Source organism: Phragmites australis, chromosome 14 (genome assembly GCF_958298935.1).
Source record: "Phragmites australis chromosome 14, lpPhrAust1.1, whole genome shotgun sequence".
NCBI classification, from domain to species: domain Eukaryota; kingdom Viridiplantae; phylum Streptophyta; class Magnoliopsida; order Poales; family Poaceae; genus Phragmites; species Phragmites australis.
The window spans coordinates 23,281,546-23,308,835 of NC_084934.1; the positions used below are offsets into that span (position 1 = coordinate 23,281,546).

Consider the following 27,290-nt stretch of genomic DNA (forward strand, 5'->3'; position numbering starts at 1 on the left):
ATTCAAAGGATTGCATCAAAGTCATTAAGATCTTAGTGATACTTATAAGAAGAAGAAGAAGCTTAAAGCATGAAGGCTAAGTTACTTATGGAGATCAAGTAACTAATGGTGTGTCATTGCCAATTAGATTTTATGAACTAACATATGTGCTATGCTTGAGAGTGAGTTGGAGTTAGGATCCATAAGAATGCATAAGTTGAATTAAAATCATATATGCCAAGAGTGAAGAATAATATTGTACTCCATATATGATAAATTTAATTTATTGAAGATGCCAGATACAAAATCAGATAGGAGGGGGTGCGGACTTATATAGGCGGGGAATGTAGAGAGCAGCTCGGATTTGGTTGGGAGTTGGTTGGGATTCAGCTCAGAAAAAGATGGCAGCGTTCGATCATGGTCGGCCTGGACTTAGCAGGCGATGCAGTGAGGTAGACGGGGCTCGAAGGCGGGTTTCAGCCAGGCGCCAACATGGAGGTGAGCGGAGCGGCAAGCTCGGCCGAGGCGTGGAGACAGGCCGGGAGGTGACCTAGGCAAAAGGTGGGCGCGAGAATGGGCCAGAGAATGGCCCAAGCGGGGAAGAGAAGGAGGAGTGGAGGACGGGCTAGCCCGGGAGAGGAAAAGGATGGGCCGCCTAGAAAAGGAAGAAAAGAAAAGAAGATTAGGCTCAAGAAGAAGAAATAAGATTTTTCTTTTACAAAACACTTTCAAACTTTTCCAAAAATCTAAACGGTGCTCCACGATGTTTTCAAAAGCTTATTTTTCACATAATAAAAACTACAATGTTTCTATTCCAGCATGAATGCATTCAACCAAGATATAACCTATGTTAATATTAAATTTATTTTATAAAATAGATTTTAACCTATTCTATTCATTTAAACCTAATTAATTTCTAAAAAAATTAGAAAATTATGAAATAAAAAATCAAGATGTTACATGAGCGCAGCTCCGCGAAAGCATGAGTTGACATCGAAAACAAGCGGCTGTCTCCAACGTGGTGGATCCTGCAAACATGTCCCAGCTTTTGTGCAGAGACGCCCAGCTAGGCGTTCGTGCCGCACCATCCCAACTCCGCGACGGGAAAATCGCCCACGCCAAGTACAGTGTCGCGTCTCCAGACGCCGGCACCGCGATGGTTCACGCGACAAGACTACCGTGCCGCGACCAAACGCGTGCACTTGCTGTTGCTGTCTTGCTCATGCCACGCCGCACGACTGCACAAGGCAACCAAGGCACCATCTCGCTGACAAGACGGAGCCCTTGCGCAGCTATGGGGCACAACCGATCATAGCGCGGTGCCGATGCACGAGTGTCGGCAGGCACCAATCCAATCTGGATCTCTCTTTTTTCAACAAAAGGACGTGAAATGGTAGTACCTCGTAAACTTATCGACGTGATGTAACTTGATCATACATTCAGATTCATTAAGATCAAAATTTCGAATAAAATTTGTTCAATTATGAATCAATAGTTAAAAGTTAGGCAAATATATCACATTATGCTTAAATTTAATTTTCATAAAGTTAAATCTTGCACGTCATGATCATATGCATGTTTGGGTTTATTTTGGATTTTATTTGGTTCTATTTGGAGTTTGGTTAGGATTTGAATTTGAACTCTTAAGTTCACAATTCAAATCTGTTATTTAAATCAAAGAGAATCCTAAATCTAAAACCTATCTCAAATCGGACCTAGACCCACCAAAGATCTAGACCCAAAGTGGCCTGTCAAGCCTAGCCCTTCTCTGTCTTTCTTAGTCTCTTTCCCCGCTAAAGCCCTCCAAAGGCCCAGTCCAATCTGCAGATCAGGCTCGATGTTCCTTTTCCTCCATTCCCTCCTTCCAGTCGCTGACGTGCGGGCTCGTCTTTGACTATTACATCATCTTCCTCCTCGCGCCAGGGAGGAGACGAGCGCTGCAAGGCACCACGTCGCTGCCGTGTTGAGGAGGAAGATGATCAAGACATGCACTTCCTCCCTTTATTGTATTTCATCTATGTTTATGTGTAGATTCTTAGAGAGCATTTGACAGGGATTCTTGGGGGGCATTTATTTCAAAAACAGGAGAATTCCTGTTAAACGGGTAATTTGGTTTTTGATTCCTGTAAGAAATCAAGAGAAATGTTTTTTATTTTTCACTAACAGGAGAATCACTCAAAATATAATGTGTTTGACAGCGAGAAACGTTTCTGATTCTTGCCAGAAATAGAAGAATCCCTCCCAAATAGGTAGTTTGGTTTCTGATTCTTGCAAGAAAACAATAGAAATATTTTTTATTTTTTACTAGTAGGAGAATCATACAAAATGATGTTTCTGACTAGAATCATTTTCCCCTCTCACATACAATCTTTAGGAATTCAAATCTACTAAACTAGCTAAATGATTGCACAAATTGATTTTGATTCACTGTAAAAACGTTTCTAAGAAGAAACCAAATTCAAAACATTTGTAGGAGAATCTAGAACCATGTCAAACAGAGCCATAATGTTTCTCGCTAGAATCACCTCCCCTTCCATACACAATCTTCAGGAATTCAAATCTACCTAACTAGCCAAATGATTGAACAAATTAATTCTAATTCATCAAAGAACGTTTGTTAGCATTTTAGATTCTCTTAGAAATATTTCGGATTCGATCTCTCCTTAGAAACGTTTATATGGTGAATCAAAATCACTTCAGAAATCGTTTGACTAGTTAGCTGTATTCGATTTTATGAAAGAGATGATGGTAGTGAAATTGACTATTTTACCCTTACTATGATATGCTTTTTTTTTTTTTGCAATAACTACATGACTGAATCGACAAATGCAGTAGTAGAGAATGTGCATCAAGAACATCAGATTTGGTCTCCGCTCCATGTAGGTTCATCATGATAAACAAGACCTTGGAGCCGGTTCCCTCTCCTGATAGTGGGCGACTCAATCAATGGCCATTGAGATGCAAAGTTTAAGAAAGCATACATGATTCTAATCTGAATATGACTGTACAAATAATGTGCGCGAAAAAAGCATGGGTAAAGGCTAATCACTCCCTTCAATCAAATGCAAGGAAAGCCCAAAAAAATGAGGAGGTGAGCATGTATGCGTTGCTTTGAGCCTCTGTGTCTTTGACACAGACCAATCACAAGATACGTCATGACCTGAAACACTAAATAGCATGGTGGATCTAACAGAGACATTGCGAGCTTCCTTCAGGAAGTAGTCAACCCCCTTTTAGCACTATGCAGAAACCAAATTGGAATCAAATCCTAAGAGCAGTTCAACACAAGAAAAGGAACAGATGAGAGATGAAACTGCCTATATGATTATCGTCTGCCGTCAAGACCTCGTCGAATCCCATCAGCCTTACCTCCCGTCGATCCCATATCACAGCCCTCTGCCGAACGCCTAGCCCTCGGGCTCCAGGCCCCAGGCTCGAGGTCGCGGTTTCGACCGAGCGCCCACGGCCACGGGAAAGAAATTTTATGAGGCCGAGTCCTTCGTATAGATGCACGCAGCACCGCAACATGTGCTCCCGCGCGCGTGAGCCTTGCAATCGCGCATGCACAGCGCGGATGAGGGTCTCACTGGGGTCTTACGCGCGTGGGCCTCATAAAATTTCTTTCCACGGCCACGACGCTCGATGGCTTGCTCCGTCGCTTCGCTCGTAGATACGCTCGACTCAAAAGTCAAGATTGATTTGGAGGGTGGCTTGGCGATGGGCGGTGGGTGAGAGGGAGAGTAGAGCTAGTGGCGGGCGGGAGAAATTTGCAATTCTGCCATCTCAAGATTGGGTTTTTTTTAGGGAGCCATCTCAAGATCGGGTTTCGTCAGAATGCAATTGCCAACATGTAACACGCCAGATTGCCATTACAAAGGTGATCACCTCTCTATTTTGCCATAACTGTATCTTTTATTTCATTTTAATTTCTTTCCCCTTTCTAGCCATGTGCAAAGACCAAACTGCCCTCGGTTCATTTTCCATTGAACCAAGCCAGCCCTCAGTTCATCGCTAGTTGTTCTTTCTTTCTCCCAGCGATTGGCCGGTGAGCTCCAAAGCCATGTGCCATCCCAGCCATGGCGAGAATGGATTGACAAAGCTGTGCCCCCTCCCTTCCCCCTTGTTCTCCCCCAAACCGCGTCCCCTAGTGCGCAGGCCACCCCCTCCCCTCCCCTAAATTCTAGCTGCGAAATCGACAGCTTGTTTAGCTGTTCAGGAGGTAGTCTTCAATCTGGGGACCGACTGCAACATGTCTGATTTTGAGAAGACGATGACGTAGGCGGCGCAACTGCCAGCGCTCAGCTAGGTTCTACAGGTCCAAGCTCGCGAGGGTGAGATTTTGGCTTTAATTTTTTACATCCATTTCGAGATTTTGGCTTCAATTTTTTATTTCCATTTCAAGATTTTGGCTTCAATTTCTTATTTTGCTTTCGAACCCTAGGAGGAGGCCAACGGCATGGACTATGAGGAGGAGGCCATTGGCATAGAATGTTAGGAGGAGGCTGGTGGCATGGAGAACGACCCGACTGGAAGGGAAAAGAGAAGACTTTGAAAGAGTTGTATGGTAGCTATGAAGAGAGTTTTCAACAGCTGTACAATTGGAAGGTAGAGGTCTTGAAGAGGTTACCAAATAGTGTTATTGAGATGGACACAAAGGTAGTGGATGGCAGGGTTTATTTCCATAGGTTTTTTTTGTGCACTTGGACCTTGCATTGAGGGTTTTCTGGATGGATGTAGGTCATAACTTAGCATAGACTATACTGCACTAAATGGTAGATGGAATGATCATTTAGCTTCAGCTTGTAGCATAGATGGTCACAATTGGATGTATCTGATTGCATTTGGTTTTATTGACTCTGAAACAGAAGAAAATTGGATTTAGTTTATGACGCAACTGCATAAGGTTATAGGAGATCTTGCTCTACTTGTTGTTTGTACTGATTCTTGTAAAGGGTTAGAAAATGCAGTGAAGCATATTTTCCCTAATGCTGAACAGAGGGAATGTTTTAGGCATCTTATGGAGAACTTTATCAAGAGATACAGTGGTGGAGAACATATGTTTCCTGCAGCAAGGGCATATAAGAAAGAAGTGTTTGAGCAGCACATGTCCACAGTTTTGTCATCTAATCCTGATGTGTTCCAGTGGATAAAAAATTGGCATTCACTAAAGTGGATGAGATGTGCATTCAACCCAGTCATCAAGTGTGATTATGTCACCAACAATGTAGATGAGAGTTCCAATAACTGGATTAGAGATATAAAGGACCTCCTTGTTATTGAGCTTGCTAACAAGCTGAGGGAGATGATTATGGTTCTATGGCACAAGAGGAGAAGGATTGGAGAGAGGCTCATTAGGAAGATACTACCAGTTGTCCTACATGTCTTGAAGGCAAGAACTAGAGGGCTAGATCACTTGTCAGTTGTGAAAGGTGATAATTATGTTGTAGAGGTGTGGGACAATAGTAACTGTCATGCCAAGCATGTTGTTAAGGCATACTTGCATGAGTGTTCATGTGAAGAATGGCAGCACACTGGTAAGCCTTGTTAGCATGCTCTATCCCTAATAACAGCACAACAGATTAGGGATGTGAAGATAGAAGACTTTGTTAATGAGTACTACTCTACAGAAAAGTTCAAGAATGCATACAACAGACTAGTAGAGCCACTTCCGAACAAGTCACAATGGCCAAAAGTTGACCTATCATTTGAGGTGGGTGCACCACTTGCTAAAAGGAATGTTAGCCGACAAAGAAAAAAAAGGATTAAAAGCTGCCTTGAAGGTGGTGGTGGGAAGAAGCCTAGTGGAAAGGAGGATGAGAAAGGAAAGAAAATAATTAGAGGCAAAATCCAGTGCCCCAATTGTGGAGAACTGGGACATTTTAAAAACAGCCCAAATGTCGTTTGAATGGAACAAAGAAAAGGCAAGTGTTAGTCATTTTTCCCTTCTCATGCTTGTTCAATCTCTTCATTATTTAATTATGTTGTTCCCACCATTCAGGAAGAGAAAACCAAGAAAAAATAGCACCAAAGTTTGGTTCCCTGTTGAAGTTTCAACACCAAATAGGGCTACCAACACAAGTGAAGCAACACTAAGACAATCCTAATGTGGTAACAAGAAGGTAACCAACATACTAGTGCTCAACATGTAGATAAAATTGTGAATTCTTCATATAACATGACGTATACATGTAGGCGCCTCGCTATGTTGATGGGAGAAGGCACTTCTTCACAGTCCACCATAGCCACTTCAACTCCAACCAAGCAAGAAACTCCAAAGAAAATGGTTGCCAAGAAGATTACTCCAAAGAAGATGAAGAAAGCTTGAATTATTTGCCATGTCCACTGTTGCTTTTGGAACAAATTATTTAAGTTGTGTGTTATATAAGCTTGTTGTGTTGGAATGTAAACTCCTATGCTATGACTTTTGTGATTTAAGCTTGCTGTTTTGCAAGCTCAATTTATCCTATGTGTATGGCTCTGTGGTGTTAATTCTAAGTGACATCGAATTTGGCTCAATTTATCCTATGTGTGTGTGCAAATATTATTTTTTGTGAATTTAGATCGGGCATGTTCATGATGAATTTTTTATATTATGTCTCATGCGATTCTTTTATCTTATGATGCCTCATGCAAGACTGGAATTTTTTGATCAGGCATGTTCAGGAGAGCTACAGCAGCCTGGCAAGGGAGGAGAGAGCGGGAGCTAGGCCGAATGGGAGAAAAAGAGAGCACATGCAGGGAAGAGAGAGCTGTGAGGGGGCAATTCTGTCTTTTCCTATGGCTGGAGATCTGACGTGTTGCATGTTGGCAATGGTATTCTGACAAAACCTGTTCTTAAAAATGCAGAATTGCAAATTTCTTGGCGGGCAGAGGGAGACCAGATGAGAAGCAACGGGCGGAATTGAGTGAAGATAGGATATGACAGTGGTAGAAGCGGGTAATATAGCCGAACTTTAGGGGGAGGTGTGTTCCAAATCGACCGATCCGCCAGTGAAAGTAGGGTGCGGCCATTTCAACTTCATAGGCGTCGTGCAAAAACACGGATCGTTCCACCCATTCCTAAGGAGAATCGCTCCAGCGAAACGACGTTTGGTAGCGTTCAACAAGAATCTCTCTTGAAACTGAAACATTTCGGCTATCCAAATGCACTCTTAGACTTTGCGAATGCTCTTACTTCATTGTTGTTGATTGTTTTGAACCCTTGCTTGCATGACCTATTTGAATGAGTCATGCCTTGTTGATTGAATCTCTTTATGCTTTGATAACATGTTCGTATCCAAGTATGTTTTGTCATGCTCAGGATTGTTATGCTTGTAGAAATGCTTATTGTGCTTGCATGCTTTATTATCCTATCGTGATTACTTACCTTGTTATTCATGCTACTGTTGACCTTAGTCTATGGACAGAGGTTAAGTTAGTTTCCCTCTTGAAGGTAACCCACTGGCCTTAGTCTGTGGACACGCCGGATGGTAATCCCTCCACTACTGCAAGGCTCCTGGAGTTGACTCTTAGAATTCAAACAGTCGTGATCCAGACTTTTTAGATGCAAGACAATACTTCCCTCTAGCTAGTTGCACCACTTTGTTATGGTTACCCAGTCGCCAGAGCTCATTAGGGCTACCACAGGAATTATATTACGTAGATATTGTTGTACAAACTCTACACACTTGAGAACTTCCACATTGACTTGACTTTGGGTTCCTCTCTCTTCTATCTTGTAGTTGTGTTTTCAATTCCGGCCTCAAGCCATGGAGAGTTGTGTTTTCAATCCCTAGGTGTTAAACCTGACTTGGTGTGAAGCATGTGGCTTCAACCAAAGTGTTAATCACATATGAGCGGATTTAAAGAATTAGAATAGTGTTCTCTCTCTTTCCTTGTCCTTTGAAACACATAGAATGCTTAACTTGCTTTAATATAAACAAACCATAAAGCTATCACTACTACGGAAATAGGTTTTATATACCGACCTATTACTATCGGTTCATTACGAGCCGGCAATGATGTAATATCACTGCCAGTTCACAACAAAATCCAGCAGTAGAACTTCATATGGGAATGAACCGGCAGTGAAAATAATTATCACTACCGGTCTGTAATACGAGCCGACAGTAATAAGTATCACTGCCAGTCTAATATACTAACCGGCAACAAAACTATGCATGGATCTAAATTTTTTTTATACAATCTAGTTTTGGCTTGGTGCTCGAGTCCGGCTCCAAAGATTTTTCTAAGTCTCACTCTCTCCTCCTCGATCACATATATCATCTCTCTCTCGTTCTCTCAGACTCGGATGCACTTGATCCCCGCTTCACCTCCTCCATGTGGGCAGCGACGGTGGCAAGCAGGGCAAGGCGTAGATGGTGATGGCTGCTCCTCCTCCTCTTCACCTCCTCCACGTGGGCAGCGGTGGCGGTAAGTAGGGCAGTGACGGTGACAAGCAGAGCAAGGTGGCGACAGGGGCTGCTGCTCCTCCTCCTCTTCACCTCCTTCGCGTGGGTAGCTGTAGCGAAAATGTCCCTATTAGGCCATGATTGTAATTTTGGTGATTAATGACAATATAGTAATTAGGACTAACATGTTTATCAAGAATATATATTAGTAAGTCTCTTGGATGTAATACATGAAGAAGTCATCGAAGCCGGGACAAAATTTGGTTGAATTAGAAAAAGTTCTAGGAGAAATGATTTTACCAGATGGTCCGGTGTTCACATGGTTGAACACACTGGAGCATTGTGTCCAGAGGCATTTGACCTCACCAGATGATCTGGTGCTTAGAGGAGGATACACACCAGAGCATTTCCACCAGAGAAAGTTGCAGCTGTTGAAGATCGAAGGTCAACACGCCGGAAGGTTCGGTGATGAAGAGAAGTGCACCGGACAATGAACAGTGCAAATACGAAGAAGAAGAAGACCCCGCCGAATAGTCCAGTAATTGATTTGAACTCACCGGGGAAATGCACCGGAGCATTGTTGACAAAGGGGAGAATGCAGTGACCTCACCGGAATGTCCGGTGTTCTGAAGATTTGTACACCGGAGTATATTTTCTAGAGAGGGTTGTATTGGCTCGACTGGCTGAAGATACGCACCGGATGGTCTGGTGATGAAGTGATGAGCACTAGAGAATACACCGGAGCAATTTACATAGAGAAGATGTTGGCTCGGATGGCCGAGGTATACTCACCAGAAAGTCCGGTGATGAAGGTGGAGTATACACCGGAGTATCCGGTGTACACAGAGGTTTGAGTGGGGTTCCAACGACTAGTTTGTGGGAGTGTACTCACCGGATGATCCGATGTTAGTACTACTGTTCTCACCGGATCATCCGGTGTTAACAGTTTTTTTAGAGCCGTTTGATTAAGCTATTGCGCGAGTTTGAGGCTATAAATACCCCTCCATTCAGTCATTTAAGTATGCTAGAGTCTAGAGAAGTTTATGTACACCTGAGAAGACATCCAAACCACCAAAGTGCTTAAAGTGATCATCTAAGACAATTAAGCATAAGATTAGGGAGTGATTAGTGCTTATAGGACTAGAGTGAGTTGCTAGGTGATTGCTGCCTAGAGAGTAGATCAAGAAGTGATCCAACAGTGTACCTCTTGGCACACCAGCACCTTGGAGTCTTGGTAACTCGCCAGTAAGCTTGTTGATCCTCCGACTTGGTGTAGAGCAACAACAAGATGATTGTGTAGGGACGCGAAGACCCTTGCCTTTGTGGCTCAAGCTCTGAAGTGATCACAGCGGTGAGAAACTGAAAAAGAGGCTAGTGGTGAGACCTTGTCTTGGTGGCTCATCCGGGTGGAGGCCTTGTTTTTGTTACTCGGTGGCTCAAAGGCCGTGACTGGGTGCCGACCGGGAGCATATCTTTTGTGGAGCTCCAACATGAACTAGGGTGATATTTATACCATCGATACCACAGGAAAAAAAAATCTTTGTACCGAGTTTGCTCTCTCTACCTTATTTACGTTTCCGCATTTACTTACTTGCAATTTACCTTCTTAGATAGGTTGCAATTGCTTTGATCGGTAAAGTAGACACACTAGATAAACATAGAGCACATTTAAATAGAAATTAATATGGGTTTATCTTGTGTTGTTTGGAGTCGAAATAGTTTTAAGTGTTCTAATTCATCCTCCTCTTGGAACGTCACCAATCCCTTCAGCAACGGTGACAGCAAGCAAGCGGGGAGACGATCATATGTGTTGTGGCAGCGGCCTTCGTCCCGTAGCGTTTTCTTATGCAAGGCAGAGTTGGCGCAACGACAGCAGCGAAGTATGCCGGCGGTGATGGCAACCGAGCTTTTCGTCTGAACTCAAAGAAAGTCAAATAGAGTTCAAAAAGTCAAATATGAGTACACTTATACGAAGTACTAGCTATTCTATATGCATAGATAAGTTCAAGAAATACTATAGAATAACCTAACACTACCGATTTCAAATTGATTTTCATTACCGATTTTGGAACGTGCAGTGAAAGTCACATCTCAATCACTACTGTTGTACAACCGATAGTGAAAGTGATTCTGACAGAAAAAAAAAGAGAGAGAAGAAAATGACTAGAAATGGGGTTTGCGATCTACCGCTAAGATGCCCGTGGGCGAAAGACGCCGCTTCCACTTTGTTTTCATGCTATTTGGCTCGTTGGCGCTTGTACTTGGCTACGTGCCGCTTGATGTAATAATAATTATGATATCCTCCTCTTATGGTTTATGCAAATGATGTATAAAATTTCATACTATCTTATGACAATGGATATACGAGTTGGCCTTTTCATATAACTAATCGGCTTTTGTATAAAATCCGAGTACGGCACACCTGCCATGTTGGCTTTCCAGCCTCCAGACCATGGCAAAGCTGAAAGCCCGATAGGCCATCACAACCTGCTCAAAAGCATGCCGTCCTCGTCCAATCGCTAATCACTACACCCCACTCCAATCCTAAAACCTACAGCTTCAAGAACACCAAACACAAGTAAGAGTGCATTTGGTTTGCTGGATAGAGCCGTTAGTTGTAAGTATGAGTTCACATTTTTTTTTTATTTAACTCTTCATTTTATCTATGATGAGTACTAAAAATTCTAAATAATTTTATAAATAAACTAGAGTTCACAAACCATCTTTTTTAATTAGTTTGGTAAAGAACTTGAGCCAATATTTAATTAAAATTCTAAAAAAAACCTACTTTCATAACTTCAAGCAATTTTTAATGTCTCAAATAAATTTTTAAAAATAAAAAACACTAATATTCTTCACACGTGATATACTATAAATATGAATAAATCATCATATCCACTCTAATTCCACCAACAGAACAGAAAATTAACTCATCATATCCACTTTCATCCTGCCAACCAAAAATAAACTGACTCATTCTATCCATTCCAACTAAACAGAAAATTAAACCATCCCATAAAAAACATAAATGATTATATCTCATCTAACTTCGCTCTTCAACCAAACATACCCTAACATAGCTTTGACAGCACTAAAACAGCATTCCATTCCGTACCCCTGCCAATCAACCGACTCCAATCACAATATATCAAGAAAATCACTGAGAAATTGGTTCATTTGCATGGAACGGAAAACACCGACGGTGCTTCACACGAGACAGTCTCAAAGAACAAAGAAAACTTCAGCTTAGCCATTTTTCTCTGAATCCAAATTTTACAATAGACGGCACAACTGCCAGTTAGAAGCATAAATCAGGAAGCTAACTTCTCTGCGCTACGCAACATAGTCCAGCTCTGTTACTACATCTACAAATGTTTGTTCCTCCATAGAGTTTGTGGACAAGGACTTTCCATGAATTTTAAAATAACCCCATGGCTGACTCCGCCTGGGTGGTGGGCAAAATTTTCACACTGAAGGTGTCAAACAAGAACCCAGTGCAGCAAGTTGGTTATAGTGCATATATTAGTTTAATTAATACCAGGTTGCTCCGAGTAAGATGGTTCGGCTTCTATTCCACGGGGCCATCATCTTCCACAGCTGCTATACGTAAGACAATCAGTTAAGGATAAATGCAGCACGGATCAGAATTTTGAATTAGCTGAATCAAAATGTACCAAATTTCAAGTTATCACAGTCCTCCTAACAAAGAACAAAAGAACGGAACTACTAGCTCACAGCAGAAGTAAACTGATGTTCCTAAAGATGGTACAGACAGGATAGGATGCAGGCTGATGGGCTGTAACAAATCTCAGAAGTAACCCATAAAGTATCCGCTGAGGACTTGTTATGCTGCATTGGAACAAAATGTGGTGAAGAACTAGATGGTTTCTTCACCTTCTGGTTCTTCACCAGCTTCCAACAACCAGCATTGACAATGCGACGTAGCTAAAGATGATGCTATCCCCTTTTTGGATCAGTTGTCATCTCTCATCAAACAGAATCCAACTTTTAGAAATTTTGATATTTTTTTTAAAAAAATAAACAGTGTAGCATCATGCGAACAATAGTTTGTAATTTATGCATTCATAACTCAAATGAACTTGGTGTAATCAGCTGTGATGCCACTCCCTACAGTAGTTGGTTTCCTAGTAGCAAGCCCAGGACATGCTGGTTGCTGCCACAAGTCTGTTCCTTGGATGCAATAATTGCTCTACAGATTTCTTGCACTAAAACAACTAATACTTTGAACAAATGAAAGCTCATTTATGAGAATCAACATTACCTGATACTGTTTGTTTATGAGAAAAAATCAAGTGGTTGCTTTATGTCCTTCTCTAGTAGTAAAGTCTTCAACGTGTGCATGATATCAAAGCCTGGGTCTAGCTTGCTCTGCCACCCCTACAAAAATATTACCACATAAGCATATTGTGTATCTTTCTGTAAGCACATAGAGGTAAAGTTATACATATGCAAGGGATATTAAATTAGTTTGTATCATAAAAAGAAAGGTACTGGTAGCTGGTAATATTACTCTAGACAAGTCTACGTTCAAAATGCAATGCTCACTAAAAACACATCTAACAAAAATGTTCTCTCATACATAATATCATATGAAGTTTGGTCAAGCGAAATATGATAGAAGAAAACATCATCAAGAAATTTAATGTATTTTGATACAATCTTGTTCAATTCGGACATGCTATATCATTAAACCTTTCTTCACAAACAGAAATTTGAATTTGCACAACCTATAAGTACATAATTTTTAATCAGATATCATCAAATCCTTTTCTTGTGAAGGATAATAGTTAAGATTAGAATATTTGAAAGACATTAAGCTTTTACCAAAGAGGTTTACCTCGAGAACCAAAATGGTAACCATTACAGTACAGATGTTGCCATCAATGTTGACTTTGTGGCGGCGAACTGTGTCAAGCAATTGATGCATGCATTCAACCGGATGAAAAATGTCCCCCTCAGGCGTTCCCCAGAATGTAAATGTCTTATGCAGCTCCTATCAACAATGAAAATAATAAATGTTATTCATGGAAAAAATGTGTACAATTAGTACTGCAGTATCAGTAGTATGGTAGAAACAGTCAACAAATGAAGATGAAATTGTCAAATGCTGGATTAAAATAAAGAAGCAACAAGCCATGAAAGAGCATTAAGTTGGATAAATACATCATATACTATATGAAGCTAGAGCCAGCGACCTTATTATGCAGAGTAATTTACCTACACCGCCTGTGTCACGGTGTCAGCATACAAGAAATGGTAATCTAGTGATCAGTCACATTTTGTGTCATCAAAGCCCCAAATAAGACTTTTAGAAATTGCTGCTATTGTCTAGTATCATCATGTATAGTTGAATAAATCATTATGAAAACTGTCCTTGACAGTCTAAAATTGTATTATCTGCATATGCAGATAGCCAGATGCATCAAAAGCACCACCACCATTCTATTATGACAGTCACTGAATCAGTGCACAAGAATAAATAAATGTAGATCTATGACCTACTTGATGGCCAAAATGAAGCTAGTTGCACACAGACACGTAAAAAAATTATTGAATATAAATGAACTCAATGTTTACTGTTTTTTCCTGGAGCATGGTTTCACTCTTTACCTCAGTAAATGCCACTGGATTTGGACAGCTCTGATTTTTTGATAACTTTAGGGTACAGTTAGCAGCAGTACGACCATCTCTGGTAGCCACCGCCTTGAAGAACTGTTGTAAGTTATCACGGTCAGCTCGTGTGAGCTCAGCAGTCATGCCCACATCAAGAAACACAATATGGGGCTTAGCTCTGAAAAATCTTTTCCTCGAAAGCTTGCTGTCATGTAGACGAACAAGAATGTTCCCAGGGTGCATATCCGCATGAATAAAATTGTCCTCCTACAGAATGGGGAAAATTGCTCTTATGAATGCAAATCCACAATACCTACCACACAAACACCAATTTAAGGGGGGAAACAAAGATGAAATACAGAATTTGAAAATGCACATACCAGAAGCATCTTCAAGAATGCATATGTCCCAATATGGGCAAGTTCTCTCTTCGTCCAAGCATTTCCTTCAATTTCATCCATAAAATGAGAAACACTTTCTCCATTCTCAAATGTCTCAACAAGGACAGATGGATGCACAAGGGGATATAAGGGCTTTGGGAAAGACACATGTCTCCATCTGCGGAAGTTGTAGATAAAACGACTCAAATGAGCAGCTTCCCTTGAAAGGTCGACTTGAGACATCATGAATACTGCAAACTGGCGGACACTCTCATCCAGCCTCAGCCAGCTCAATCCAGGGACAACACTAGAAACTTTTGCCACAAGATTGATAAGTAGAAAGTCTCTCTTGATTGATTCACCAACACCAGGATGCCTCACCTTAACAGCAACATGCTTTCCAGGATGCTGATTTCTTAGTGTCGCCCGATGTATTTGTGCAATGCTTCCAGAAGCTACAGGGTTCTCCTCAAAAGTCGCAAATATTTCAGAAAGTTCACGACCAAATGCCTTCTCAATGGCAGCCTTGCTGTAAGCAAAGCCATGAACTGGAGCCGCGCTGTGAAGCTTTGCGAGCTCAACACAGAGATCACTTGGAAAAAGATCAGGGCGTGTTGCAGCCCACTGACCCCACTTAATGAATGCTGGCCCAGCCGTTTCGAGGGTCCAGCGCACAAGACTAAGCCACCTTCTTCTGAATGCAACACTGAAACTATCAGCAAATGGAGCTAATGCAGTTGCAGGGAAGAACAAGAATGTCAAATGCACTGCTCTAATAAGCAAAGTGATGCCCTCCCAGATTGACCAAACCATAGATGACAGAAACTGGCGAGCATCTTGTGCCTTCGTGACGACGCCATCCATTGTGGGCTTGTAGAATTGTGAGTCTGCCAGGACAGGCCTTGCAAGTGCCATCTTGCCAAAAGCTAGAGCCATGATGCCAGGGATAACATGGAACCTCGTGACAGACAGGCTTACAGCACAGGCTGCTCGGCTCATGAGTGGTAACCGGGGACCACTGTATGAGTACATATGACTGAGCCTCTTCCATGCCAATTGTGCTTTCTGGGTTGCAGATGAATTTAACACAGCCACAGAGAGTGTACGGTAGCCTCTGGACATCCTAGCTCTGCACTTGTGATCCTCAGCTCTGTTCTTTCTGGCAATGACCTTGTAATGTGAGAACATTCTTGAGAAGACAGCTGGAATCTTTCGCCTTGATGACAAGCCATTGTCCCTCACTGCTGCGTCGTACCCACTTCTGTGGCTTGGCTGGGAAAAATTGGCAGCTCGCCTATTTGTTCCGGTCGTCAACAGCCTGCTCAAAAGTGGAACAGATATGTCAAGGATTTGCAAGTTTTCAAGCTTAACTACCACTTCTAGAAAGCTGATTTTACAAGGCAAGATGAGGGGGGGGGGGGGGGATGCATCCACAAAAATGAATGTGATTCGAGCACATTTACAGTTGTCCTTATCATTCCACAAATACACCTGAAATAAGTGCCGTTTGTTGCCATGTCTATGGAGATTGGAGAATTTTGCACATTTCAACAATGCACTCATCAAATCTCACATCGATTCTGCTGACCAACGGAAAGCATCTGTACCTTCATACATATGCGCGTACATCGACTAATTTAAGAAAAATTAAAAGGACCAATTGATCACAACAATCCCAAGATTTCCAGGTGCCATGGCTTCACCTTCACACCTAATTAAGTTAAGTGAGCTGCACGAACCCTATCTATTGGCATATACACACATCAAGATGACACGCTTGTCGTATCTAATTGAGTCTACTAATTTAAGCTAAATCAGAAGGCTAATTGATAGCAACAGTCCCAAAGTTTCAGATTGTTATGCTACGGCCTCGTAATGAATTAACAGGCCACAAGCAAACCCTGGGCTACCCGGAACTCAAAATTAAGCCAAAACGCCAGCTGAATCTAACAAAATCTGAAACCCCAGACGATCCACCCTGCCCCTCTCCACCAACGGAGACAGGAGAAACAGGGCACGAACGGAGGAACAAGGAGAAAATCAAGCCGCACCTCTCGCTGATCCCCACTAGCCGTAGCATCGAAGCCTCCTCCTCCTCCTCCCGCTGCAGCTGCCGCTGCTGACTTCACCCGATCAAGCCGCCGCAGACCATGCGACCCCTCCCCCTCTCCCCGCACCAAAACCCCAGGTCGACCCACGCGGCACGGCAGCACGAACGCGCCGGCGCCCCCGCGCGCGCAGACGAACCGGACCAAGCGGGGGTTGGGACTCGGAGCCGGAGCCGGAGCCGCGCGACGAGCTGAGGCGGCGGCGTGAGATGAGATGCGTTTGTGGCGTGTCCCCCCGGGTCGGCGGCCGAGGCGCTCGGAGTCCGATTTTTCTTGTTCCGCTGCCCTTTCGCGGAATCGCGTCTGCTTACTGCTTTTGTTCGGGACTTTTCTTTTTTATCGGGTGTCTCCGAAGAGACTGTTCGGGACTTCTCTTTCCGCTTCCTTTCTTGGAGAGGAGGGCATCCGCGAGGGTTTATTCCTACTTGCCCCCTGCCCGGTTCTCGTGGGCGCGCGGCGGCTCCGGGTTGGTCAGGCGCAGGTGCAGGCGCAGGCACGTCGGAACGGAAAGGGACCCCACGCCGGCCCGATCGCTCTCGGCACGCCGACTTGCTGGTGCAAGGTCAGCCCCGCCGTATGCATCACCCGCCTGTATGCCGGTAGGGGTCGTCGAGTGCCTGCCAAGTTGGAATTGCCATCTCGGCACGTGTGAGTTAGCCGTGTTAGGCTATGTGCCTCGTCTTCGAGAACATCGTATATATTAGGCTATGTGATGTTACAACTTACACGTAACTTAGTATGTACTTCTCATTTTTTAATACTTATCACTTTTAATTAAATATGTTTATCAAAATATATCGAAGATGATATAAATTTTAAATATGAAATAACAAAAATATCCTTAGAAACTAATTAAAATATTCTTGAACTTACCGTAAATAAGTGGATAAGAGGTATTTTGTAAGGATAAAATTGAAAATTATGTTTTAAAAATGTGAAGTGACAATTATTTGAAAATAAATAAAATGATAAAAAATGATAAGTATTGAAAAACGGAGGAAGTAGTAAATATTGTGCTATAAGTTGTGTTTTCGGAAGGTGTTGACACGCACTGCTTTTTCTTGAAAAGAAAAACGAAAAGTTGGTACGCGACTACGCGCTGCTACATTTCCATTTCTTTTGGTATTGGAAAAAAATAATTCTTGAGAATCTCTAGAGGCCAGAGAGATTAATTTAATGAACTAGGGAGAAGAGGTGCAGCCCAGCCCAACTTGTGTTTTGAGAGGATACAGCCCAGCCCAAATAAGACCTCCATTTGGATAGGCCCTCGCCCACTACTGAAGAAGGGTGAAAAGCCCAATGCTGAATCATCTAATGGGCCATGCTTGCTCTATACAGGAATAACCCGAGTAAGTCCATTAGTACATTGTCCCTTGTATTCTTTTAAATTAACAAGGTGGCCTATGCTTATAGTGTAGACAGCTTTACTATAATATTTTATTATAATTATATTTTATTAATTATATTTTATATGGAATCTTTATTTAGATATATGATTTTTATAATAATTTGATTTTTTTAAGACTATATTTGATATGGATCCTTCTTTTTTCTATTCTAACCCTAATTTCCATTATTATTTATTTTATGTTATTTAGACTCTTTATTTAGATATTTTGCTTCCCAAACAATATAGAAATCAAACTACTAATTTTCCATAATTTTTAATTTTTAATTTATCTACTTATTAATCGTATTAGATATGATCTTTTTGGTTTAATCTAGATAGTTAGATGTTCATAATAATAAGTGGTTCGTATCTTTTTCTTTTTTATTAGCATATTAATTTTGTAACCTTCAGAGTGAACAGGGTGACTCCTTTAACACTTAAATAATAATATAATAGATAAAAATATGCCTTTATTCCGGCCTATTTATAAGACAAACGCTCAACAATTTATTATTATAAATTTCAAACGTATGATGTAAAGAAAATGACAACAAATAGCAATAGTTCGTATAACTCAAACACGATGGAAACCAAACTAGACAGTAAACCTAGTAGTAAACATCCACACGTGCTATATATCTCCCTTGTAATAAATTTCAATAACCAATTGCAGGATATCAACGTAGAACGTAGAAACGTTTCTTCTTCTATAGAAAAAAAGTAGAAAAACCTTTATTTCAGCCAGAAGAATCAATGAGAGTTAAATTACATTGTTTTCAGCATGGGTAGCAGGAGTATACTTTAAATCAGATCAGCAACAAACGGAGCGTGACATGACCAAAACAAGCCTATATATCGAGATTAACTTTGAATTCGAAGTTTGAAATCTAGCTGAAAGTGGAAAAACTCTGAGTTGGAAATTCGTCTGAATCCTTGAATTGGAAAGTGTGAAATTCGGAGAGGGAACTTCTGAATTCGAGTAACAAGTTGGCTTTCGTTTTGGTTGAAAGTTTGAGTTCCTAACCACAAACGATGTATGCCGCACGTGTGCCAAATAGCATCATGAGTATATATATCGATGTTACATGCTTCATGCTTCTGAAGAAGATTAGCAGCAAATCTTCTTATTAATTCAATACTCTTTAATCTAACCAGCAAACTCATGAGCATGTAACATCGATATATATACTCATGATTACCTTGTGCAGTCTTTTCAATCAACATCCCTAGCTCCGTAGTATGTAGTCCTTATGTGCCAATCCCTTTCTCTTGTTTGGAATGGCAAGAAAAGGCAGATCAAAATCAAAAGGCATGGCAGAAGGATTCTCTCAGCGCACTACATATCACAATATCACAACAAGAGGTAGCACGGTGCTCTATCACCTCTTTTCCAAGATTCCGACTAACCGGATAAGCCTTCATCTAAAAAACCACTAGCTCCTATCCAAGAGCCACAAGAGACCATCTGGCAAAAAGGGTAGATTCGACCATCTGGCAAGGGTAAAACGATTTTGTAGCCATGCACGCATCTTACTACTCTAAACGCCGTCGCCTTCGAGCGTTCTGGGCATATCCACGTTGACAAATGATTCGGAACGGCTCGATTCGACCACAGACAGCTCTGGATCATCGGATATGGCCTGCTCGCCCCGCAATGCCATGCACTCCTCAGAAGGCTTCGACCAGCTTCAACCTCCACTCCACCCTACGCGCCGCCACCTCCTCATGACCCGTCGATGCCCTTGAGGGAAACTCCCGCTCCTCCTCCCACCTCTTCTCGCCCTCGCGCGCCGTCGTCTCCTCGCGCCGTGCCGACGCCCCCAAGGGAAACTCCTCCCTGCTCCTTGTCATCCCCATCCCCATGTACGACGCCACCGCGATGCAGCCCTACATACACGATGCCCCCTGCACCTTCCTTTGTCAGGTCTAGCTCCCTCTTCCACCTCTTCTCCTGCCCCCACTCCTCGTCACAATCGTCCTACGCCTACCACCCTTCCCATGATGCTACCGCCCCCAACCATGTCCACTAACCCTAGCAGCTGCAGTGGGTGCCGCCGCGTTACTCTCCTGCCAAGACTGACTTTGGGCCAGGGCGGGGGGTGCGACCGCCTAGGGCCCAAGCTGGGGAGGGGCTCAGTCCAAAGGTACTCTGCCTCAGGAGTCAGGCCCAGAACGCAAAACTCACAGCACGTCCACGTACGCGCGGCCTGCCTGCGCTCTGCTCGATGCTCGATCTGCATCCCGATGGCTCAAGAATCTTATGCACTGTCCGTGGAAACTAATAATCCGTAGCGTTCGACTCCACCGCAGATTGTGAGTAATTTTCTACTCTTATGTATTTGGTACTCTTAAACCTACGCTTTTAGGGAGGATGTCGTTCCAGTCAAAAGGTGATTAAACTCGACGATTATCAATCAGCTCTCAATCGAAATAGCTGCAGTTTTCAAGTCAAAAGCTAAAACTAGGCAATTATGCATGTGCTATTCTCCAACAGTCGAAGTGCCTTCTCTGAACAAGTCGAAGGACTAGTGGGCCTCTTCGTGTAATATTTTTACTTCACCTTTTTCTTCATGTTAGGAAAACCTTGAGCACCAACCAAGGTGTCTGCTGATGCTAAGTTCAATATTTTTTTCTCTAAATTAAAAGTATTGCAAGTAACTTTGTTGGATGATTTGATGTTAGCATATGAGATTCTTCAGTTCGTTATAGCTGTATATTGATATCCAAATATCTCTGTTACTTATCGGATCCTCTTAATTGCACACGTGACTGCAGCCTTAGCTGCAGTTGAAAGAAATTTCTCAAAATTAAAATTACTGGAAAAACTATTTGAGGTCAACTATGACACATGAAAGATTGAATGGCTTGGCTATGTGCTGCATTGAACATAATGTCTTGGACAATATTGATCTCGATATTGTCCTTAATGATTTTGCATTAAGAAATGCCTGAATGAGTTGTTTTTTATGAGAGACATTGGATATTTGTCGTCACCTCTTTTGTGAAGCATTGTCAATGGAGTCATTGAAGTTTGATTCTTATTTGAGGTAATCATACTAGTTTTATTTTGTTGTTCTTTTAGTTTTTCTATTGTAGTATCGATATTATTCATCAAGAATTAATGTTGTAAGTTAACTTACTTGGTTTATTATGTTAGCAATATTTATTTGTGTCACCTTAGATGATGTATGGTTTATAAACTATACAAGTGAAAATAATATTTAACATTAAGGGCCTACAGTGTTGAGTTCGCCCTAGGACCCTCGAAACTATAGAGCTGGCCCTGTCTCCTGCTCTCGGTCCCCTTCCTTCCCGGTGGTCCCAGTAGGGATATCCCCTCCACCGCCGCCGAGGAACCACCAGCAGCACAGGCCGCCTTCTCCACCACCGCCGAGGAACTACCAGTAGCAGGTGTCGCCTCCGCCGCGCCACAGATACGAGTCTCCAGATGAGTTTCTTAATGCTAGATTTAGTTTTTCCAATTATTTTTCACATATTACTTTTGTGTATGTACGTGCTTTTCTGACTTTGTGCTCCATTGGCGCATCTCGGATAGCAAAAAATAGCAAATCCTTGTGACAGGAGAAGTTGTGGTGTGCTTGTGACTCTAATAGAATCAGAGATGGTTCTGTCCTCAGCATTTCTTATTTCCGCCGGGAGAGATCATGCGGTGTTTAATTTCAGGGATTGCAATTGTTCTTCTCTCTTCCTTTATGGATTAATTTAATCAAAAGAAAAGTATGTACAGTTCACCTTTATAAGGCCTAAACAAAAGGTAGTTCTGGTAATATAATTTGATTTTGTTGTATAGTGACTTCCATGAAAAATAGAGACGAACAAGGTGAAACAAATAGTAAACACATATATGGCCAGGTTCCATCTTAACGGCATATAATCTACCTCCAGTTTGGCAGCAAAAGGATCTATATCAAATGATTGTTTGCTTTTGAACCTTCTACTAATGCTTTGGCCAGTTGCTCCCTATTTGAATTACTATGACTCCTCAAACAACAATCAGTTTTTTCCTAATCTGAATTGGGATTGGAGCTTTTCTGAATGTTATATTGGGGAAATGGTACGATCCAATGAATAATCTATTGCTTTCTTTGCTGGTACAGGGTCTTCGTGTCAGGTGATGTCTATTTTTCCTGCTTTCCTTCATTTCACACATTCATCTTTCATTTTGATCTGAGGTTAGAAATGTGCGCAGTTGGAGTCTTCAAAGAGTGTCATGTCATTGTCAGGTGAGATATATAATGACAAGCAGAATACGTTGTAGTCTTAAGCCTATTATGTTCTTCATGGCAACATTATGTTCATGTTATTGTTACATCTGGGGAGAGACATATGTTTGTTATTTTCCATATTGGGTGATTTGATTTTTAAGGTTAATTTCAAGATATAGATAGATCAGAAACTTTTCGGTGAATCAAAGAGGCAGATTGTTTTGGTCCACATTGATTGGTCGTAGAATACTTATCACTATCAGATATTATTATTGAAAAATTTTACGGTGGTTTCGAAGGAACTTGAACTATCTATTTTTTTATCGAATGGCCTAGATTAGTTAGAATACTACATATTATTTAGAAGTAGTATAAGTAGTATATGAGAGGAGTATATGTAATATAAGGGTATTTTTGGAAAAAAAAGAAATAGCATGGTGGTTATATCATGCAAATTCATAGATTTAATGTTTAGAATGGTCTGAATGTTGATTATCTGGTTGAACGATTATTTGAGAATTAGGTATAAAAAAAAGATTGCAGTGCCCTTTAATGGTATGATGGGTAAATATTAACACAACTGTCGTAATTACAGAAATATCCAATCACGTGGACGGTCAGATTAAATTTGTACTACCTCTTACCTATAGGTAGTATAGACCACCGTAAAATAGCTCATATTATTCAGTGTTGCACAGGGGAGCTATTTCTGGAAATTGTAGATCAAATTTTATTACCATCCATGGCTTCTCTGTGTGAATGATACTACGAGGTTTGACGACTTGGAGGTGTGTCACTGCATGCATGAACAGAGCTAACAAGAACAACATGAAATCCACTGATCAGGCACCAGAAGGGGTAATATTGAGAGCTTCAAGTTCATCAAGAGAGCTTGGAAGCTCATCTCTGTAGTGCTGCAGAAAGAGAACATGCTCATAATTGAAATAACAATATAAGGAAGTGTATCAGACAGGCTCATGAATTTGCTGTTCTGTGTTTCTGTCAATGTTAACATTCAAATTCATTTGTCTATATATGTTCATATACATTTTTTTTCCTTTGGTTTTCACATTTAGATGACAAAAGGAGAGCATGCAGATAGTTTGTAAGATACTAACTTAAAGATGAACATCCTTCATGTGCTTAAAGGCCAAAATGCCGAATTTGTTGTCTAGGAGCAGAACAGTACAATACATGATAATATAGCATTTCTGCCTTAAACTGAAAATTTTCTGTGTATTATCTCTGTTATGATGGCTAATTCGAACGTGCCATCTTTAACTGGGAATTATGTTTGTTAAAGATCATGTGAGGTCACCACTACTGTCCTAAGTCCTATCAGGAGCTCGATTACAAACTCTTAAGAGCTCATGGTTTCAAACTCATGTTATCGACTCTTTACTTATTGCTTCCTTTCCTTTGTTACATTTGATGCAAAATTATCAAAACCGTCTCACAGGAGGGTGGAACGGTGACGCCAAATGGCGCATCATATTTCTAGTACATCCTAGAATCGGACGTGCGTTCATGCTGTAGCTATTGGCCACGTTTGACAAGGCGGGCAACGTTGGGCGAGGTCATCTCTGGAGAGTTTTCAGATCTTCGAGGACTGAAAAGGCGTTTTCTGTAGCTTTCTTACATACCATTCGCGCGCACACATTCACTACCACGTAATTATTGGAAGCAGACGGCAGACGGATTTTATAAACACTTATTTAAAGATCTGTAAATATTTTTAAATTTGATCGTTTATCTCCCTTGTCTTTTTTAGCTTTCCACACACAACTCCTTATCTCCCCTCAATATAAAATGATGAGGAGTATTCTTTTCTCTACTCATCATATCCAAGTGTTTCACTGCAGTGAGAAACGAGGAGTGTTCTGTGTCCTCTGCTGCCATCAGCTCCAGAGAAGCGAGATCTTGACGGGGGCTAAATCCCTTTCACTACACCTAGGTGAGTATCATATGCTTCCCTTTGCGGTTTAGTTAGAATTTGTTCGGTTTTTATTGTTTCTTGATCTGTGCAATTGATGGCATAAACTTGTTCCCGTCGTAGATCTACAATGGCGCAATTCACGACAATCGGGAGATAGCGGGATGGGGTTGTCCCTATGGCGGCTTCAACAGCGCGGATGCTTGGCGTCGACTTCGGCTCAGTAGACTTCATCTCTTTCGCTGCTGTGAAGGCCCCCTCTGTTGACCCTGTGTACGTCATCAACCGTGTTGTTAGAATGGAGACATTTTCATCAACCGCAAGACATGCTTAAATGTCCATTTCTTGATGAACCATAATTGGCGGTTTGACAGCAACACAGTCTGGTTCTGGCTCATGCGTGAGATAGTTAAGGTGTAGTCAGATATGAATGACTGCGAGTTGCTAATTAAAGATGATTCGTAGGTTGATATTGTGCTGAAACGCATCGTTTTGAAAGACGTCGTTGGTTGACTCAAGTTTGTCGATCACTTTTTGTCTCTTTGAAGATAGCGTCACCATGATGTTAATTATATCATCCTTTTGAAATACAACATCGGGCGACCAATTATGTATAGTTAGGTTTATATATTCTGAATAATGAATGATGTTTTTACCCTTTGTGATATATAAATGCCTATCATGGCTACGTAGTTAAGTAGCAAATTTGCTTATATAAGTGAAAGGGAGACATTGATGTTTTCTTATAAAAAATTGTCAGTAACAATTAACACACATGAGTTTTAAAAAACCTATATATGACTCTTAGTAGTCACAAATAATTTTTAATCAAAGACTATATATGACTCTTAGTACTATCAGATGAGTTTAAACAAACATCATCTATGACTTTTACTTACACATATAGTTATAGATTCTATCTCTCTACAAACGTTCTAGGTAGTGATTGCATGTGTCACATACGGCGAATTGTTCTGGTCACATCAAAATCCTCGTGAAATACATATTTGTTGTTTATAGATGAACCTGTTAGTCAACGGTTCTAATACTGCACAGACGTAAACAAAACTAGTAAGAGCATCTCTAACAATAGAGGTCAGCTAGCTAGTTATAAGGTTGTCTATTTCAAATTGTTTTATGTAGAGGGAAGAATAAAAGAAGAAATAAAAGTTACACTACTAACTATAACAGATAGTCTGATCATTAATCAATTGATCCGGTAGTCAATTGCATAATATACTATATTAATTTTAAAGGCTGTTATATTTAAGTTATTGGGAAGGATGTTCATAGTAATATTATCTATTGGTCGTCATGAGCATATATAACCATGGGCAAAGCTATTTGGAAGGGAGAGGGTGGGGATGCACTAAAAATACGGAAATCGCAAGAATTTTACCTTTAAATCACGTTGCACCAATCTTATAGGCTATACTCTCTCCATTTCACTTTAGCTTCGCTAGTGTACATAACAATAAATAGTGCAACGTGTTTTTTTTATCAAAGTGGACAGATGATAGCACTACTAGCTAGCACACAGCTAGCTTTGAGTTGCGCCATGTGCATGGCGACTAGGCCGGTCGCGAAAGCGGATGGAGATACGCGCGCGATCGAGGCGGACAAAATGGAACTTTTCGTGCCCCAGTCTCCGGGCCGGGTGGCCCGCGATCCCGCGTGGTTTTCTCTGGTCCGAGCGAAGAGGATCACGGATCCGGCGGCCGTTTTCTTGGTCGGCCGGGGCATGGAAACGGGGGCCGCGCAGACCGGTCCCAGGTCAAAAACGCCACCGCCTGGTGCGGCAGGAGCGGCGGCACTACTCGGCGTGCTAGCTCGCACCCCGCGGTTTCACCGCACCGTATTTACTCCGTCGATCGAAGGCGACGCCATCGTGCTTGCCTTCGCCTCCTCGCCGCGCGCGGTACTGGAGCCCGAACGCAGGGCGCCGCTGCGCCTTTTCGCAGTTTCTCCAGCCCTCGCAGGTCAAACCGCGCAGCGCACTCGCCCTGCGCTCAGCGCAGGCACGCCCAGCGGGGCAGCGACGTGTGGGAGCTGCGCTGCTAGCCCTGAGCTGACAGGCCGCGGGAGGGACCGGCCTCGCTTTCTGGCCGTGTCGCGGTCCTGGCCTGCCTGCCCGGTGATCAGAGCTAGCTAGCGTTTCTGCGGCAGGATTTCGTCGTGGAAAGCTGGCTGGACAAGCGCAGCTTAAGTGCACAAAGTGTATTGCTGGATAGCTCGAGTCAAAAAAACAACTGTAGCAGTATGTAACGTGGAGAATCGTACCTGCTGTCCCCGTGCGTGTCATGCTTGAAACCCGAACGTCAGAGGGACATAGGGACGCGGTCACTACGCGTGGGTCTGAATGCACATATCAATGATCATGTTATAACGTTAGAGGATCTTAATCCGTCATGCTTATAACAGCGTGATGGTTATATATGTAGGTATAGATATATATATTTTAAGTTACACTTTTATGCATGCCTATGGTAACAGTTAGTTATCATGTATTTTAAGCTGCACTTTAATGCATATTTATGGGCACCTCACCTCAATGATTAGGGGTGGACTAGCTAAAATTTAAACAGAGGCATGGCATATTAGGGGAAAAATAGAAAAATAGACAACATATGTTACCGTATTTGCTAAAAAAGATAATATATTAGTATATTTACAAATCTAGCACTCGTATTCATTATCTTAAATTTCTGAAAAGCATGAAATGGTGGGCCTGGGCCATATTCGGTATATGAGGTGCCGAATACGGTTAACAGTGCCGTATTTGGCACCTCAGGTGCCGAAAATTTCCTGTATGAAGTGTCGAATATAGGTAACAGTGCCGTGTTCGGCACCTCAGGTGTCGAATACGGCCCTGACAAGTGCGCCTGTCCCATCTTGTCCTTGCTTTCGGCGCGCGGTCACGCCGTGTTGTGTCGTCGTCACTTCATGTCTTTCTGCTTTTCGCTATAAAATGAGAACGCATCTGTGAGGAGTAGCATCAACGCATGCACGAGCCGCAATGCGAGAGGAGAGCAGAAGCGCGAGCAAAGGAGGAGAGGAGAGGAGAAGCAGTAGCGCAGCGTGTGGAGAGGAGAGGAGAAGCAGCGTGAGGTGAGAAGTAGCAGCAGCGCGAGGATGTGAGAAGTAGCAGCAAAGCGAGGAGAAGAGAATTAGCCTGAGGCGAGTAGAAGCAGCAGCGCGAGATACAGTAAGTACTTAAATTGTGTTTTTAATTAGTACTTACAGCAATAAT

At 42.0% G+C, this 27,290-nt stretch overlaps 2 protein-coding genes across 3 annotated transcripts; one reads left to right on the top strand and one right to left on the bottom strand.

Moving 5' to 3' along the window:
- Window positions 1–4,864: 4,864 nt before the first annotated feature.
- On the top strand, window positions 4,865–5,527 carry LOC133890338 (uncharacterized). The gene has a single exon (XM_062330741.1). The coding sequence runs from the start codon at window positions 4,865–4,867 to the stop codon at window positions 5,525–5,527; it is 663 nt and encodes a 220-aa protein (XP_062186725.1).
- A 6,067-nt stretch (window positions 5,528–11,594) lies between these two features.
- LOC133890567 (uncharacterized) lies at window positions 11,595–16,889 on the bottom strand. 2 transcript variants are annotated; one of them, XM_062330999.1, is made up of 6 exons: window positions 16,435–16,889; window positions 14,384–15,701; window positions 14,001–14,270; window positions 13,228–13,383; window positions 12,652–12,767; window positions 11,595–11,966 (listed from the first exon to the last, which is right to left on the bottom strand). In XM_062330999.1, the coding sequence occupies exons 1-5, from the start codon at window positions 16,461–16,463 to the stop codon at window positions 12,666–12,668; spliced, it is 1,875 nt and encodes a 624-aa protein (XP_062186983.1). In that variant the 5' UTR covers window positions 16,464–16,889; the 3' UTR covers window positions 11,595–11,966; window positions 12,652–12,665. The 2 variants fall into 2 exon arrangements, with proteins under 2 accessions (XP_062186983.1, XP_062186984.1); XM_062331000.1 differs by having other exon boundaries at window positions 11,595–11,969.
- Window positions 16,890–27,290: the final 10,401 nt, after the last annotated feature.